Source organism: Scyliorhinus canicula, chromosome 2 (genome assembly GCF_902713615.1).
Source record: "Scyliorhinus canicula chromosome 2, sScyCan1.1, whole genome shotgun sequence".
NCBI classification, from domain to species: Eukaryota; Metazoa; Chordata; class Chondrichthyes; order Carcharhiniformes; family Scyliorhinidae; genus Scyliorhinus; species Scyliorhinus canicula.
Genome location: NC_052147.1, coordinates 83,659,181 through 83,674,101, shown reverse-complemented (window position 1 = coordinate 83,674,101; position 14,921 = coordinate 83,659,181). Strand labels below are relative to the sequence as shown.

The following is a 14,921-nucleotide window of genomic DNA, read 5'->3' as shown; positions in this document are numbered from 1 at the left end:
ATTCAGTGTACAATAATCTAGTTTTGCTACCTTGTAATTCTAACTTAAAATGGGCCCAACGTAACATCGATCTACATATTTACGGTTGTAAAGGTAAAATTCTGATTGCTTCAATTTTATAAAAGAACTAAATGACAGCAAATATTTTAATGAACTATCAGCTTTCTAAAAGGTGAAAGTGCCTGCAGTTCCTGTGCTTATATTTGTAAAAATAGTGAATTTTGGTACTACCTTGTGAGTATCTCTGAATTTGCTGATTTCCCGAGAAATTAGATCTCGTTTGTCTTCTTCCATTTCCATGGCACTTATATCATCCTACAAAATAAAACACAAGTTACCAACACACACTTTTAATTGCAAAGTGTCCTTTGTTGAACCAGTGATACATTTAGAATAAACAGAGGGCCGGTTTAGCCCAGTTGGCTGGAGAACTGGTGTGTGATGCAGAGCAAGGCCAACAGCGCGGTTAAATTTCCGTACCAGCTGTTATTCACGAAGACCCACCTTCTCAACCTTGCCCCTCGCCTGAGGTGTGGTGATCCTCAAGTTAAATCACCATCAGTCAGCTCTCTCTCTCTCTGTTGCAATGTGAGAATCATGGAAGTAAACGTGCATTTTATGCAACGGTTATACAAAATAGCAATGAACTAAGTGGTCAAATAAATAGTTTGTTTTTTTTAAAAAAGGTACTGTCCATCTTTGAACAATGTTTGCAGTCTTTTACATTCACCTGAGAGGAAGAGCGTAACTAAAGCTATTATTGGTCCTCCAGAACAAAGAAATAGCAAAGGAGTTGAACAATGTTTCGCATTTGGCTTCCTAGTGGCAGACTTAGAAAAGTTCCCAAAGATATTTGATAATCAAGAGGCGTGAGTGAGGGATGAACTTAAATCAGCAGGGGAAAACTGATAGAAAGATTGTTTGTGGCATTGTGGCACCGTTGGGCAAAGGGTGGGGTTAGCACTGCTGCCTCACAGCACCAGCAACCCAGGTTAGATTCCAACCTTGGGTCGCTGTCCATGTAGAGCTTGCACTTTCTCGCCGTGGCTGCGTGGCTTTCCTCCAGGTGCTCTGGTTTCCTCCCACACTCCAAAGATGTGCAGGTTATGGTGGATTGGCCATGCAAAATTTCCCTTTAGTGTCTAAAGGCTTGAATGTGGTTGTGGGGACGGGGGGGGGGGGGGGGGGGGGGGGGGGGCTCAGGACACTCAGGGGTGGCATCACACTATAAAAGGGATGAGGCACTCACACCCAGCCTCTTTCCACAGACCAACATCTACAGAGTGAGACAGGGTGTATCGTCAGCATCACACCCCAGCACGTGGCTCAGAGCAAGGCTGGTTCAGTTAGACTGAGTTACTACATTTAGATTAGCAGAGAGTCGAACTCATTGAGAACTGTGCTAATAGTTTAATAAAACACATTGAACTCACTTTGAAGTCTGGAGCATCATTTACTCAAAACTGCATCAAGTGGCAGCTTGTGTTATTCCAAATTACATAATTTGATACCAGGAGTCTGTTCAATCTCGTTAGTTCAACTCAGCAAGATTCGTGATGACCAGCAAATGTATACCGGCACAATGGAAAAGATTGCGGCACCTCACCAGCAGAAATTTCAGCTTTACGTCGAAGCATCAAGCCTCAATGGTGCATCTGATGCACGGAAGATAGCTCGGAAATATTCAACTCCTTCCACTTTGCCTAAGCCCAGGACAAGACAAAGTTTCAGACCATACTAGACAAGATTGACAGCCACCGTGTGGTGGACACCAACGAAATCGTCGAATGCGACATATTCAAGCAGTGATTGCAAGGTAAGACCAATCCTTCAACTGATATTTAACTAACCTTAAGACTGCTAGCGCAATCCTGTAACTTCGGTGATATCACTGACTCCATGATCAGAGACTAAATCGTTTTTGGAGTTCACTCTGATCCAGAGAGCAGTTTCTGAAGATCAAGCATATAACCCTGCCAGTCGCGATTGAAACATGCAGTGCATGAGCACGCTGCAAATCACTATTCCCAGTACAAAACGGCAAAAAATGATAAACTAGCCTCCCACAAGGCAGAGTGTGTTGGCCATCTCCCAGATGCAGTGCCTCAACATTGACAAAAGCGGCCATTTCACGCGCTCTTCCTGGGGCCCGACGCATGCGCGACGCAAACGGGATAACGAAGCAGCCAAAGCCCAGACTGCGCAGGTATCTGAGAATTGTGCATGTGCAACAACGCACGGAGCGTCAGGAAGCCGACGTCATGACGTGTTCGAAGTGTGGCACCGCCCATTTAAAGAAAAATTGCCCAGCAAGAGGCAGATGCTGTTGCAACTGCGGGAAGCCAGGCCACAATACAGCCCTGTGCAGATCTGCACCACCAGTCAGGAGCCAGCGCTCCCAATTCCATCCGGAGTGTGCAACAATGCCTACAGGATTCTGATCCCTGCAGTGCAACGGATCCAGATGCTGAATGCCTGGACCATGCTTACCGTGGGCATTATTACAACGTGTGAGTATGCGACACCAGACTCATTGTAAGTCCAGTCAATCTTAGCCATGTATTCAGAGGACGAATGGCGAGCAGTGATGAAGCAGTGACCACTGCCCCCTCCAGTTCAAGCTGGACACAGGTGCCTCTGCCAACATCTTCTCACAGGCAGACTTCAGACGCATTAAGAAGCCCCCCACGGTCCTTCCAGCTGCCTGCAAGCTCCCGGATTACAATAGGAATGCCATCACGACACTGGGATCCTGCCATCTGCACGTATCCAATCGACACACACACAAGCACTGTTACGCGTTCAAATTGTAAATCCTGACAGTAGGTGCGCACACCTGCAAGCAGCTGAATCTCATTCAAAGGGTTTACACTACAACATCCTCCCATGTGGCTCTTCAGGCCGGCATCGACGACATCCTCGCCCAGTATCCAGATGTGCTCAACGGGATGGGCTCGCTGGCGTATCGATAACAGGGTTCAGCTATGACCGGATGTCAAGGCAGTGGTCCACGCACCACAACGTGTCCCTGCTCCACTGAGAAAGCGCCTGAAGGCACAGCTCAAGGATCTTCAGCAACAAGGCATTATATCCAAGGTCACCGAACCGACTGACTGCATCAGCTCGATGGTGTGCAGAAAGAAGCCTTTGGGTAACCTGCGCATTTGCATTGATCCCAAGGATCTCAGTAAGAATATCATGCGGGAACACTAACCCATCAAGCGGGAGCAACTGACGAGTGAGATGGCACATGCACGCTTCAAATTGGATGCATCACAGGGATTTTGGCAAATCCAGCTGGAAGAGTCCAGCAGAAGGCTCTGCCATTTGGCAGATACTGCTACAATCGCATACCATTTGGCATCGTCTCGGCATCGGAGATATTCCATCACATCATGGAGCAGATGATGGAAGACATTGAAGAAGTTCCTGTGTACATGGACGACGTCATCATATGGTCCACGAGCCCTGAAGAGCACGTATCACGTCTCTAGGTATTCCGCCGTGTACATGCCAACGGCCTAAAGTTAAACAGGTCCAAATGTTGTTTTGGCACATCGACACTCAAGTTGCCAGGCGACCAGATCTCACAGCATGGTGTGCACACAGACAAAATCAAGGCCATTGAGGCAATGCAGGTCCGAGGACAAAAAGGCGATGCTGCGCTTCTTGGATATGGTCAATTTTCTGGGCAAGTTCATTCCAAACATGGCCACACACATCACAGCCCTACGCAAGCTGGTGAAAAAGTCAACTGCCTTTGAGTGGAAGGTGGCACACCAGACAGAATGGCTGGAGCTGAAAGCCAAGCTCACCACTGCACAGTCCTGGCACTCTTCGACCTGGACCGGGAGACAAAGATATCCACAGATGCAAATCAGGATGGAATCAGTGCGCTGTTGCTTCAACGAGATGACACATCATCCTGGACACCAGTAGCCTCCGCATCAAGGGTGATGACTCCCACTGAAACCAGATCTGCTCAGATTGAGAATGAGTGCTTGGGTCTTCTCACCAGCATCCTCAAATTTCATGATTATGTCTACAGCCTGCCGACATTCAGTGTCGAGACGGTTCATAGGACTCTTGTACACATCATCCACAAGGACGTGAACGACATGACGCCTCGGTTGCAGAGAATCCTGCTTAAACTTCGGAGGGAGTTTACACTCCTTGTGTACACACCTGACAAGGAGCTCATCATCACTGATGCATTGTCCCGCTCCGTCACTTCGCCCAGTCAGCCACTGGAGGTCATCCAACACATCGAATCACAGGTGCAGCTGCGTGCTAGCACTCTCCTGGCGACAGATGAGATGGTCGTTCTCATTCGTGATGAGACAGCTAAAGACCCCCTCTTGCAGCGCGTCATCCACAACCTCACCAATGGCTGGCAGAAAGGGCAGTGCCCACAATTTTACAATGTGATGGATGATCAGACAGTGATTGATGGTACCCTCCTCAAGCTGGACAGGATTGTCATTCCACTCAGTCTCCAGAGCTTGGTGCTGCGCCGGATTCATGAGGGACACCTGGGCTTCGAAAAGTGCAGACACAGAGCCAGGCAAGCTGTCTCCTGGCCCGGCATCAGCCAGGACATCACAAACATGGTCCTGAACTGTGCTACCTGACAGCGGTTCCAGCCAGTGCAGAGCAAGGAGACGCTCCAACAGCATGACATAGTAACCTCTCCGTGGGCCAAGGTTGGCATCGACCTCTTTCATGGCAATGATTGCGACTACGTATTGATCATCGACTATTTCTCGAAATACCCTGAGGCACTGAAGCTCCCGGACCTCACCTCTCGGACCGTCATCCTGTAAGGAGACATTCTGAAGGCATGGCATCCCAATCACCGTCATGAGCGACAATGGCCCGTGCTTTACCAGTCGAGAATGGTCCACATTTGCCAGGTCATACAATTTCCAGCATGACACTTCCAGTCCGCACTATCCGCAGTCCAATGGAAAAGTCGAGAAAGGGATGCACATTGTGAAACAGCTCATCTGCAAGGCCGCGGACTCAGCTTCCGACATACACCTTGCACTGCTCACGTACAGGGCGACTCCACTGTCCACTGGCATGTCGCCGGCTCAACTCCTGATGAACAGGGACCTGCGGACGACGCTTTCATCCAGACACCTGCCCAACCTGGATCACCTCCTGGTGCTGCAGAAGATGCAGCAGCTCAGAGACTGTCAAAAGCTGGGCTATGATGCCCATGCCACCGATCTGGCTGTGCTATCCCCGGCAGACACTGTCAGGATCAAGATACTGGATGGTGGGTGGTCTGCCCCGGCTGTCGTTGTTCAACAGGCCGCGCCCTGCTCTTATGTCGTACGTATGGCTGAATCGTGGGAAGGAATCGACAGCCACTGCGTAAAGTTACCTGCCTGCAACCACTTTCTCCTCCATTTCCATATGTTGAATTGCCACCTCCTGATACCTCACACCACGAGGCCACCAATCAGGCTTCCATCCCGCCTGTCATGGCGCCGTCGTCCCCTCCGCCACTTCTCCGGCGGTGTCGACCAGGATCAGACGCAAGCCTCAAAGACTGGACATGTGAACATTTGTTTGGTTTTCTCTGTTCTGTTGTCCTCCGTCAGTCACATTAGACGGACTCATTCACATGCAAATACATTCACATACACCAACAAAACATTTTAAAAAGGGGAGATGTCATGATATGCAAACATGCAGCTAATGAACACACAGAATAGGACACGACCAATGAGCAGTCAAGACACTCAGGGATGGTATCTCACTATAAAAGGGACGAGGCACTCACACCCCGCCTCTTTCCACAGACCAACATCTACAGAATGAGACAGCGTGTATCCTCAGCATCACACCCCTGAACGTAGCTTAAAGCAAGGCTGGTTCAGTTAGACTGAGTTACTACATTTGGATTAGCAGAGAGTCGAACTCATTGAGAACTGTGTGAAAAGTTCAATAAAACACATTGAACTCACTTCAAAGTCTGGAGCATCTTTTACTCAAAACTGCATCAAGTGGCAGCTTGTGTTATTCCAAATTACATAATACAACAGGACCCAGGTATACAACTCTCGCCTAGCGTGACTGTGTGTGGTGTTAGCACGTTCACCCCATGTCTGCACGGGTTTTCACTGGGTGCTTCCGTTTCCACCCACAGCCCAAATATTTGCAGGTTGGGTGGATTGGCCATGCTAAATTGCCCCTTAGTGTCTCAAGATGTGCAGATTTGGTGGGATTGCAGCAGATTCGGTGGAATTGCAGGGAGATGGCAGGGGAGTGGGCCTTAGGTGGGGTGCAGATTCGATGGGCTAAATGGCCTCCCTCTGCAGAGATTCTATGGTGATTCTATGATGAGAAATTTGAGTTATGAGCAAAGACGAGGACTGTTCCCCTTGGAGCGAAGGCATCTAAGAGAAGATCTGACAGAGGCTCAATATCAGGAGGAGGCAGGTTCAGTCGTTTGGCCATGCTAAATTGCCCCTTAGCGTCACAAGATATGCAGGTTAGGTAGAGCTACGGATTTACAGATAGGGCGGGGAAGTGAGTCTAGGTAGGCTGCTACTGTAGGGATTCTATGATTGCAATTAGAATGGAATATAAAAGTATGGAAAGCTATTGCAGCTGTACAGGGCCCTGCGAAGAACACATCGGGAGCAGTGAACAGTTTTGGTCTCCTTGTTTGAAAGAAGGTCTAACTGCTTTAAAAGCAGTTCAGAGACAGTTTATTTGACTCACTCCTGGGATGAAGGTCTTAACCTTCTGAAGAGAAGTTGAACAGGTTGGGCCTACACCCATTGGATTTTATAAGAATGAGAGTTATTATCTGATTGAAACATGCAACATCAGGGTGGAAGTCTGTTTTCTCTTGTGGGGGAGACTAAAACTCGAGGACATGGGTCAAGAATAAGAGATCAATGAAGAGAATAAGAATAAGACAGCAATGACTAAATTTATTTTCTCTCAAGGGGGTCTCTGGAATTCCCTTCTCCAGAAAGTAGTGGGTCCTTAAATCTACCTAAGACAGAGTTAGATAATTTTCTTGGACAAGGGAGTCAAGGGTTATGGAATGCACACAGGAAAGTGGAGCTGAAACTATAACCAGACCAGCCTTCGTCATTTTGTGTGATGGAACAGGCTCGTAGGGCATATTCCTGTTCCCAAGTCGGACGTTCCGACTACAGTCAAGAACTTGGTTTGATGCCTCATCCAAGATTCCTTGAAGTGCCAACGTAAAATGAATGTTTAAGAATTTTGATAGCGAGATGCTGATATGAATTATGAGGACGTTAAGAGGCTCAAGGTGATTTAGACAAGTTGAGTGAGTGAGCAAATACATGGCAGTATAATGTGGATAAGTGCGAAGTTATCCACCTTGGATGGAGAAACAGAAACATAAAATATTATCCCATGAAGAAAAGGACGTGAATCTGTGGAATTCAGTATCCTGGAGTACAGTGGACGCCGGGACTGAGTAAATTTGAGATAGACAGAATTTTAATTAGTAATGGGTTGAAGAGTTATGGGGAGCGACAGGAAGTGGAGCTAAGGCCGAGATGCGATCAGCCATGATCGTATTGAATGGCAGAGCGGGCTCGAGGGGCTCAATTGCTTACTCCTACTTCTTTTGCTCGTTCTTATTTAAATGGTGATAGATTGGAAATATTTATTAATAAATTTAGATTACCCAATTATTATTTTTTTAATTAAGGGGCAATCTTAACGTGGCCAATCCTCCGACCATGCACATCTTTGGGTTGTGGGGGTGAAAACCACGCAGACATGGGGAGAACATACAAACTCCACACGGACAGTGACCCAGGGCCGAGCTCTAACCTGGGTCCTCAGCGCCCTAGGCAGCAGGGCTGAACACTGCGCCACCTAGATTGGGAAATGTTGGCATACCAAGGGACCAGTGTCCTTCTACACAATTACTGAAAGCAAACATGCAGATTCAGCAAGTAGTGGGAAAGGAAATCGTATGTTGGCCTTCAGTGTAAGAGGTCTTGAGTATAGAAACAAGTATGTCTTCCTGCAGCTGTACAGGGCCTTGGTGGGACTACAATTGGAGTGTGCGTGTTGTTTTGGTCTCCTGATCTAATAAAGGATATATGGCCAGAGAGGGAGTGCAGCACTAGGCTGTTCCCTGGGATGACAGGACTGTTATACGAGGAGAGATTGGGTCGACTGGGCCTATATTCACTGGAATTTACAAGAACGAGGCGGGGGGGGGGGGGGGGGGGGGGGGGGGGAGAGAGAGAGAGAGAGAGAGAGAGAGAGAGAGAGCGGAGAGAGAGAGAGAGAGAGAGAGAGAATCTCATAGAAACGTAGAAAATTCGGGCTGGGCAGCCTGGGTGCAGAGATGTTGTTTCTTCTTGCTGGGGGACTGGGGAGCGGTCTAAAACAAGCAGCCATAGTCTCAAGATACGGAGTAAGCCATTTTGGGCTGAGATGGGGAGAAAATTCTTCCTCGGAAGGTGGTGAACCTGTGGAATTCTCTACCACTGAACGCTGTGCAGGCCAAGTCACTGAATACATTTAAGGAAACAGACAGGTTTCTAAGGCATCACGGGGTTTGGGGAGAGTGCAGGAACGTGGCATTGAGTTCGAGGGCCATATCTTATGTAGAAAGGTCGAGGGAGCTAGGGCTTTTCTCACTGGAGCGAAGAAGGAAGAGAGGTGACTCGATGGAGCTGCACAAGGTGATGAGAGGCATGGATAGAGTGGACAGCCAGTGAATTTTCCCCAGGCGGAAACGACTGTCACAAGGAGACATAATTTTACGGTGATTGGAGAAAGGTACAGGGGAGATGTCAGAGGTAGGTTCTTTACACAGAGTGGTGGGTGTGTGGAATGCACTGCCAGCAGAGGTGGTGGAATCAGAGTCATTAGGGACATTTAAGCTACTCTTAGACAGGCGCATAGACAGCAGTAAATTGAAGGGGTGCAGGTTAGGTTGATCTTCAATTAGGATAAATGGTCGGCACAACATCGTGGGCCGAAGGACCTGTACTGTTCGATGTTCTTGAACGAATGTCTCAATCACACCCACACAATTTTGACTGGCTGTACTTAGCTCTTTGGCATTCTACACAATTACAACCAAAGTCAATGAAAATTGTAGCACAATGTCTTCCTGGGAACTTTGGAATGCCTTGATCTGAGAATGAACTTTCGGAACTTCAGATCTTTTTAAAATATTTTAATAAGGGATTTGAAAATTTTTATAACAGTAACAAAAACACTGACATCAACATGGTAAAACAAACATTTCCCCCCCCCCTACCCAGCCCAATCTTCACACACCTCAAACAACCTATGGGCTGAGCCTGGCGCACGATGAGGAGGTATTAACCCTGCTGAGGACATCCGCCCATGGACCCGCCTCTATCCCACCTCCTAGCTTGTCCTCCCACTTACCCTTAAGCTCCTCCACCGGAGTATCCTCTGCCTCCGAAAGCTCCTGGTAAATATCTGATACCTTCCCCTCTCCCACCCAGGTACTGGAAACTACTCTATCCTGTAACCCCATGGCAGCAGCAGTGGAAAGGCCGGCACCTGTTTTCTCAGGAAGTCGCGCACCTGCAAATACCTAAAACCATTCCCTGCTGGCAATTTAAATTTATCCTCCAAAGCTCTCAAGCTGGAAAAGCTCTCATCTATAAATAGATCCCCCATCCTTCTAATTCCTGCCCTCTGCCAACTCCGGAACATCTACAATGCTACCGTGCTGCCAAAGTCAAAACCCATTCCTGACATTCACTTTGGCAGCACGGTAGCATTGTGGATGGCACAATCGCTTCACAGCTCCAGGGTCCCAGGTTCGATTCCGGCTTGGGTCACTGTCTGTGCAGAGTCTGCACATCCTCCCCGTGTGTGCATGGGTTTCCTCCGGGTGCTCCGGTTTCCTCCCACAGTCCAAAGATGTGCAGGTTAGGTGGATTGGCCATGATAAATTGCCCTTAGTGTCCAAAATTGCCCTTAGTGTTGGGTGGGGTTACTGGGTTATGGGGATGGGGTGGAGGTGTTAACCTTGGGCAGGGTGGAGTTGTGGACAGTGTGGAAGGATGTTGCAGGTTACAGAGGGACATAGATAAGCTGCAGAGCTGGGCTGAGGGGTGGCAAATGGGAGTTTAATGCAGAAAAGTATGAGGTGATTCATTTTGGAAAGAGTAACAGGAAGAGTACTGGGCTAATGCCAAGATTCTTGGTAGTGTGGATAAGCAGAGAGATCTCGGTGCCCATGTACAAAGATCCATGAAAGTTGCCACCCAGGTTGAGGGGGTTGTTAAGGTGGTGTACGCGGGCGGCATGTGGCGCAGTGGATAGAACTGGGACTGCGGCGCTGAGGACCCAGTTTCGAATCCCGGCCCTGGGTCACTGTCCGTGTGGAGTTTGCACATTCTCCCCATGTCTCCCCATTTCACCCCCACAACCCAAAAGATGTGCAGTTAGGTGGATTGGCCATGCTAAATTGCCCCTTAATTGGAAAAAAAAATAATTGGGTACTCTTAAATTTATTTATTTTTTTTAAAAGGCGTATGATGTGTTAGCTTTTACTGGTAGAGCGATTGAGTTTCGGAGCCATGAGGTCATGTTGCAGCTGTACAAAACTCTGGTGCGGCCGCATTTGGAGTATTGCATGCAGTTCTGGTCGCCGCATTATTGGAAGGATATGGAAGCATTGGAAAGGGTGCAGAGGAGATTTACCAGAATGTTGCCTGGTATGGAGAGAAGATCTTCTGAGGGACTTGAGGCTGTTTTCGTTAGAGAGAAGGTTAAGAGGTGACTTAATTGAGGCATAAAGTTGATCAGAGGGTTAGATAGGGTGGACATAGAGTGCCTTTTTCCTTGGATGGTCTAGCATGAGGGGACATAGTAAATCGAGGGGTGATAGATACAGGACAGATGTCAGAGGTCGGTTCTTTACTCGGAGAGTAGTAAGGGCGTGGAATGCCCTGCCTGCAACAGTAGTGGACTCGCCAACACTAAGGCCATTCAAATGGTCATTGGATAGACATATGGATGATAAGGGAATAGTGGAGATGGGCTTTAGAGTTTCACAGATCGGCACAACATCGAGGGCCGAAGGGCCTGTACTGCGCTGTAATGTTCTATGTTCTATTCTGATCTTCCCCCATCACCCCCAGGACACAGTCCTCTATCCTTGCAGCCAGTATCTTAGCCAGCAGTTTGGCATCCACATTCAGTAGAGAAATCGGCCTATATGACACGCATTGCTCTGGATCCTTCTCCCGTTTCAAGATCAATGAAATCGAGGCCTGCAACATTGTTGGGGGGAGGACTCCCTTCTCTCTTGCTCCATTAAATGTCCTCACTAGCAGTGGGCTCAATATCTCAGAAAACTTCTTGTGGAATTCCACCAGGTAGCCGTCAGGCCCCGGGGCCTTGCCCGACTGCATGCCCTCCAGCCCCTTGATTATTTCCTCAATCTCAATTGGGGCACCCAGCCGCTCCACCAGGTCCTCATCCACCCTCGGGAACCTCAACTGATGCAGAAATTGCCTCATCCCCTCCACTCCAGCCGGGGGTTCCGACTCATATAACTATAAAAGTCCTTAAACACCTCATTCACCCTCGCTGGGTCCAGGACAGTATTACCATCCCTACTCTTTACTTTACCTATCTACCTAGTCGCATCTCTTTTCCTGAGTTGGTGCGCTAACATTCTGCTTGCCTTTTCCTTGTACACATCGATCACCCCTCTTGCCTTCCTCAACTGGTCCACTGCTTTCCTGGTGGTCAACAGCCCAAATTCCATCTGTAACCTCCGCCAGTCCCTCCGTAGCCCCACGTCCGGAGCCTCCGAGTATTTCCTGTCCACCTGGAGTATCTCCTCAAATAACCAATCCGTCATGCTGTCCCGTGTTACCTGCTCTGCTTGCGTCTACCTTCCAGGACTTTGTCTTCTCACACAGCCACTTCTGGTCCAATTCTCCATACACTAGAGGGGGATTTCTCCTTACTGTCTCACTCTTCACTGCTTTATCCCATAAAATCCGAAGAAACCCAGGGGAAAAAGGTCCAAAAGTCCGTTAAAAGCGGGAGCTATCAAATGTGCAACCTACCCCTCCGTGGCCGCTAACGGAAGTCCCTTGGAACTTCAGATCTGATGATCAATTTCCAAAAAGGTTTATCAATGTTACATCACTTTACTCCTTATTTTAGACTAGTTTTACTTGACTTAAACACTTCCATTTTTTGATCTATCAGTCATAACATTCACCTCCTGCGGCTTTTAAAAGTAGAACAACTGGAGGTCATTGATTTGCTGTAAATAAACTGCAAACACATGGTTGACAAGAGCTGAACAGCCAAGGTAGTAGCTGAGGCAGCCTTGGCATTAAATACGTGGCTTGTTCCATTTTAATACATTAACATTTTATGATCTGAAGGGGCCTACATACTTTTAACATATATTTCACATATTTCCAGTAGTTTCAGTCTTTCAGCATGCATGGCATTAACTGAATATCCTGCTCCCACCCTTACTTTGTTGAAACATATGAAGGTCTTTTTTTCCAAGTTCCTAATTCTGAACGTTTTACTCTTCTGATTGACAGTCCCCCTTCCATGGTAACCAATTCACAAATGATACACAATGTAAATTATGGCTAGAAATTCAACTGGTCAAAAATAATTCAAAAGTTGTGTGTCTTTAATATAATGGGAAATGCATTCAACATTCAAACACACATGCCAGGAGCAGAGCACAGATCCGAGGCTGCGATAAAGGAGAAAAGCAAATACTTATCAGGGGATCAGCAGCTGTGATAAAGGATCCTGAGGTGGTTTTCCAAGCATTAGGATGGTAATGATAATGGGCTGGTGTCAGACTTTCAGGATTATTCCAGTCTCAAGGTTATTGGAGGAGAGCGATGCCATTTGGGTTCTGAATCCCAAGAAATTCTGGGTAGACCATAGAATTATAGAATTTACCGTTCAGAAGGAGGCCATTCAGCCCATCGAGTCTGCACCGGCTCTTGGAAAGAGCACCCTACCCAAGGTCAACAACTCCACCCCATCCCCATAACCCAGTAATCCCACCCAACACTAAGGGCAATTTTGTACACTAGGGCAATTTATCATGGCCAATCCACCTAACCTGCACATCTTTGGAATGGGGGAGGAAACCGGAGCACCCGGAGGAAACCCACGCACACACGGGGAGGATGTGCAGACTCCGCACAGACAGTGACCCAAGCCAGAATCGAACCTGGGACCCTGGAGCTGTGAAGCGATTGTGCTACCCACAATACTACCGTGCTACTATCCTGGTGAACTTCCCATTCTTGGTGCTTTCAGGGTTGTATCCACTTTATCTATGGTGAAGGCAACTGAAAAGATAGTAGATTGCACGTGCAGCAGTATTTTGAAGAGAGCTTAAGCAACTTTTTTTCACTCTGTTTTTAGTTGGACCTGATCCCTTTGACCTGGTTCGGAGACAGGTCAATGTAAAGAGAACAGTTGAGCATGTTCAAAAAAGCAGAGAGTTAGACAAGTCAAAGAAGATGCCCTTAGTGTTCAAAATTGCCCTTGGTGTTGGGTGGGGTTACTAGGTTATGGGGATAGGGTGGAGGTGTTGACCTTGGGTAGGGTGCTCTTTCCAAGAGACGGTACGGACTCGATGGGCCAAATGGCCTCCTTCTGCACTGTGAAATCTATGAAAAATCTCCACATCACATTTAAAATGCACATGGATATGCACTTATAACCCCATAAGATTCAAGACAGGGATTCAAGAGCAAGGGCTAGGAGATGGGGTTTCCAAAAATAGCTCCTTCTTGGCCAGTAGACAGATGAGCTGAATTGCCTCCTTGTGTGTCATACATTTCACAGTTATAACACAAATAAATACCTCCTCTTTCTTTTCCTTTTTCTTCTTTCTAGGATGTGCATCTTGGTCTTGAGAAGGTGCATTTAATTCACTGGAGTACTCTCTTATTAGCCCTTCAATTGCTCCCTTCACAATCTGATCTCTTCTCTTGGTTTCCTCATCTACAACGTCGTCTGATGCATCTTCTGTCTTTGTATCCTTCAGGATGCAACAAGAATCAAAATTATAACGAATATTAAGGATTGCTCACAAAACGATACAGATTGCAGCTGAATAGTTTCTAGCTGAAACAAAACTTCTCTTTCTCATGATTCGCTTATATTCAGTATTTCCACCAAGAGGCAGAATTTGCCTTTTTTTTTTAATTAGCCATTAGCTGCGTAAGCTGCATCTCTGGATTTGAAAATTTGGAGATTTTGAATTCACTCAGTCCACTGGTAAGCTGAGAGTCTCAAAGAGCTGTTGGGGAGGGTTTAAACTAATGTGGCAGGGGGATGGGAACCAATGCTGGAAGTTGGAAGGGAGTAAAACAGGGACAGAAACAAAAGGAAGTAAGGGGAAAAGTGCAAGGCAGAGAAGACATAGTCAGAAATCCATAAGGGCGACAGTACAAGGTACAGTGACTGAGGGGAGCACAGTGAATAGGCCCAGTAATAACAAAAGGAATAAAACTGGAGATGTTAAGATTCAAAACAAAGGTAAAAAAACCAACATAAGTGTACTTTACCTGAATGCTCGTAGTATTCGGAATAAAGTAATGAGTTGGTGGCACAAATCATCCTAAATGACTATGATTTAGTGGCCATTACTGAAACATGGTAAAAGGATGGTCACGACTGGGAGTTAAATATCCGAGGGTATCAAACTATTCGGAAGGACAGAGTGGATGGTAAGGGAGGTGGTGTTGCTCTGTTATTTAAGGATGACATCCGGGCAATAGTAAGGGATGACATCGGTGCTATGGAGGATAAGGTTGAATCCATTTGGGTGGAAATCAGGAATAGTAAGGCGAAAAAGTCACTGATAGGAGTAGTCTATCGGCCACCAAATAGTAACGAGATGGTGG

General features: G+C 47.2%; 1 protein-coding gene across 6 annotated transcripts in view; it reads right to left on the bottom strand.

The window, feature by feature from the left end:
• rbm25b (RNA binding motif protein 25b) overlaps positions 1–14,921 on the bottom strand; it is a 162,424-nt gene that overhangs the window by 56,542 nt on the left and 90,961 nt on the right. For all 6 annotated transcript variants that reach the window (XR_005458465.1, XM_038781556.1, XM_038781547.1 and 3 more), the window contains exons 8-9: positions 13,877–14,053; positions 232–315 (exon numbers count right to left, since the gene is read on the bottom strand). Coding sequence is in view for 5 of the 6 variants with exons in the window: in XM_038781556.1 (XP_038637484.1) it covers positions 232–315; positions 13,877–14,053 (261 nt within the window). In the remaining variant the exon portion in view is untranslated. The remainder of the gene's footprint in view (positions 1–231; positions 316–13,876; positions 14,054–14,921) is intronic.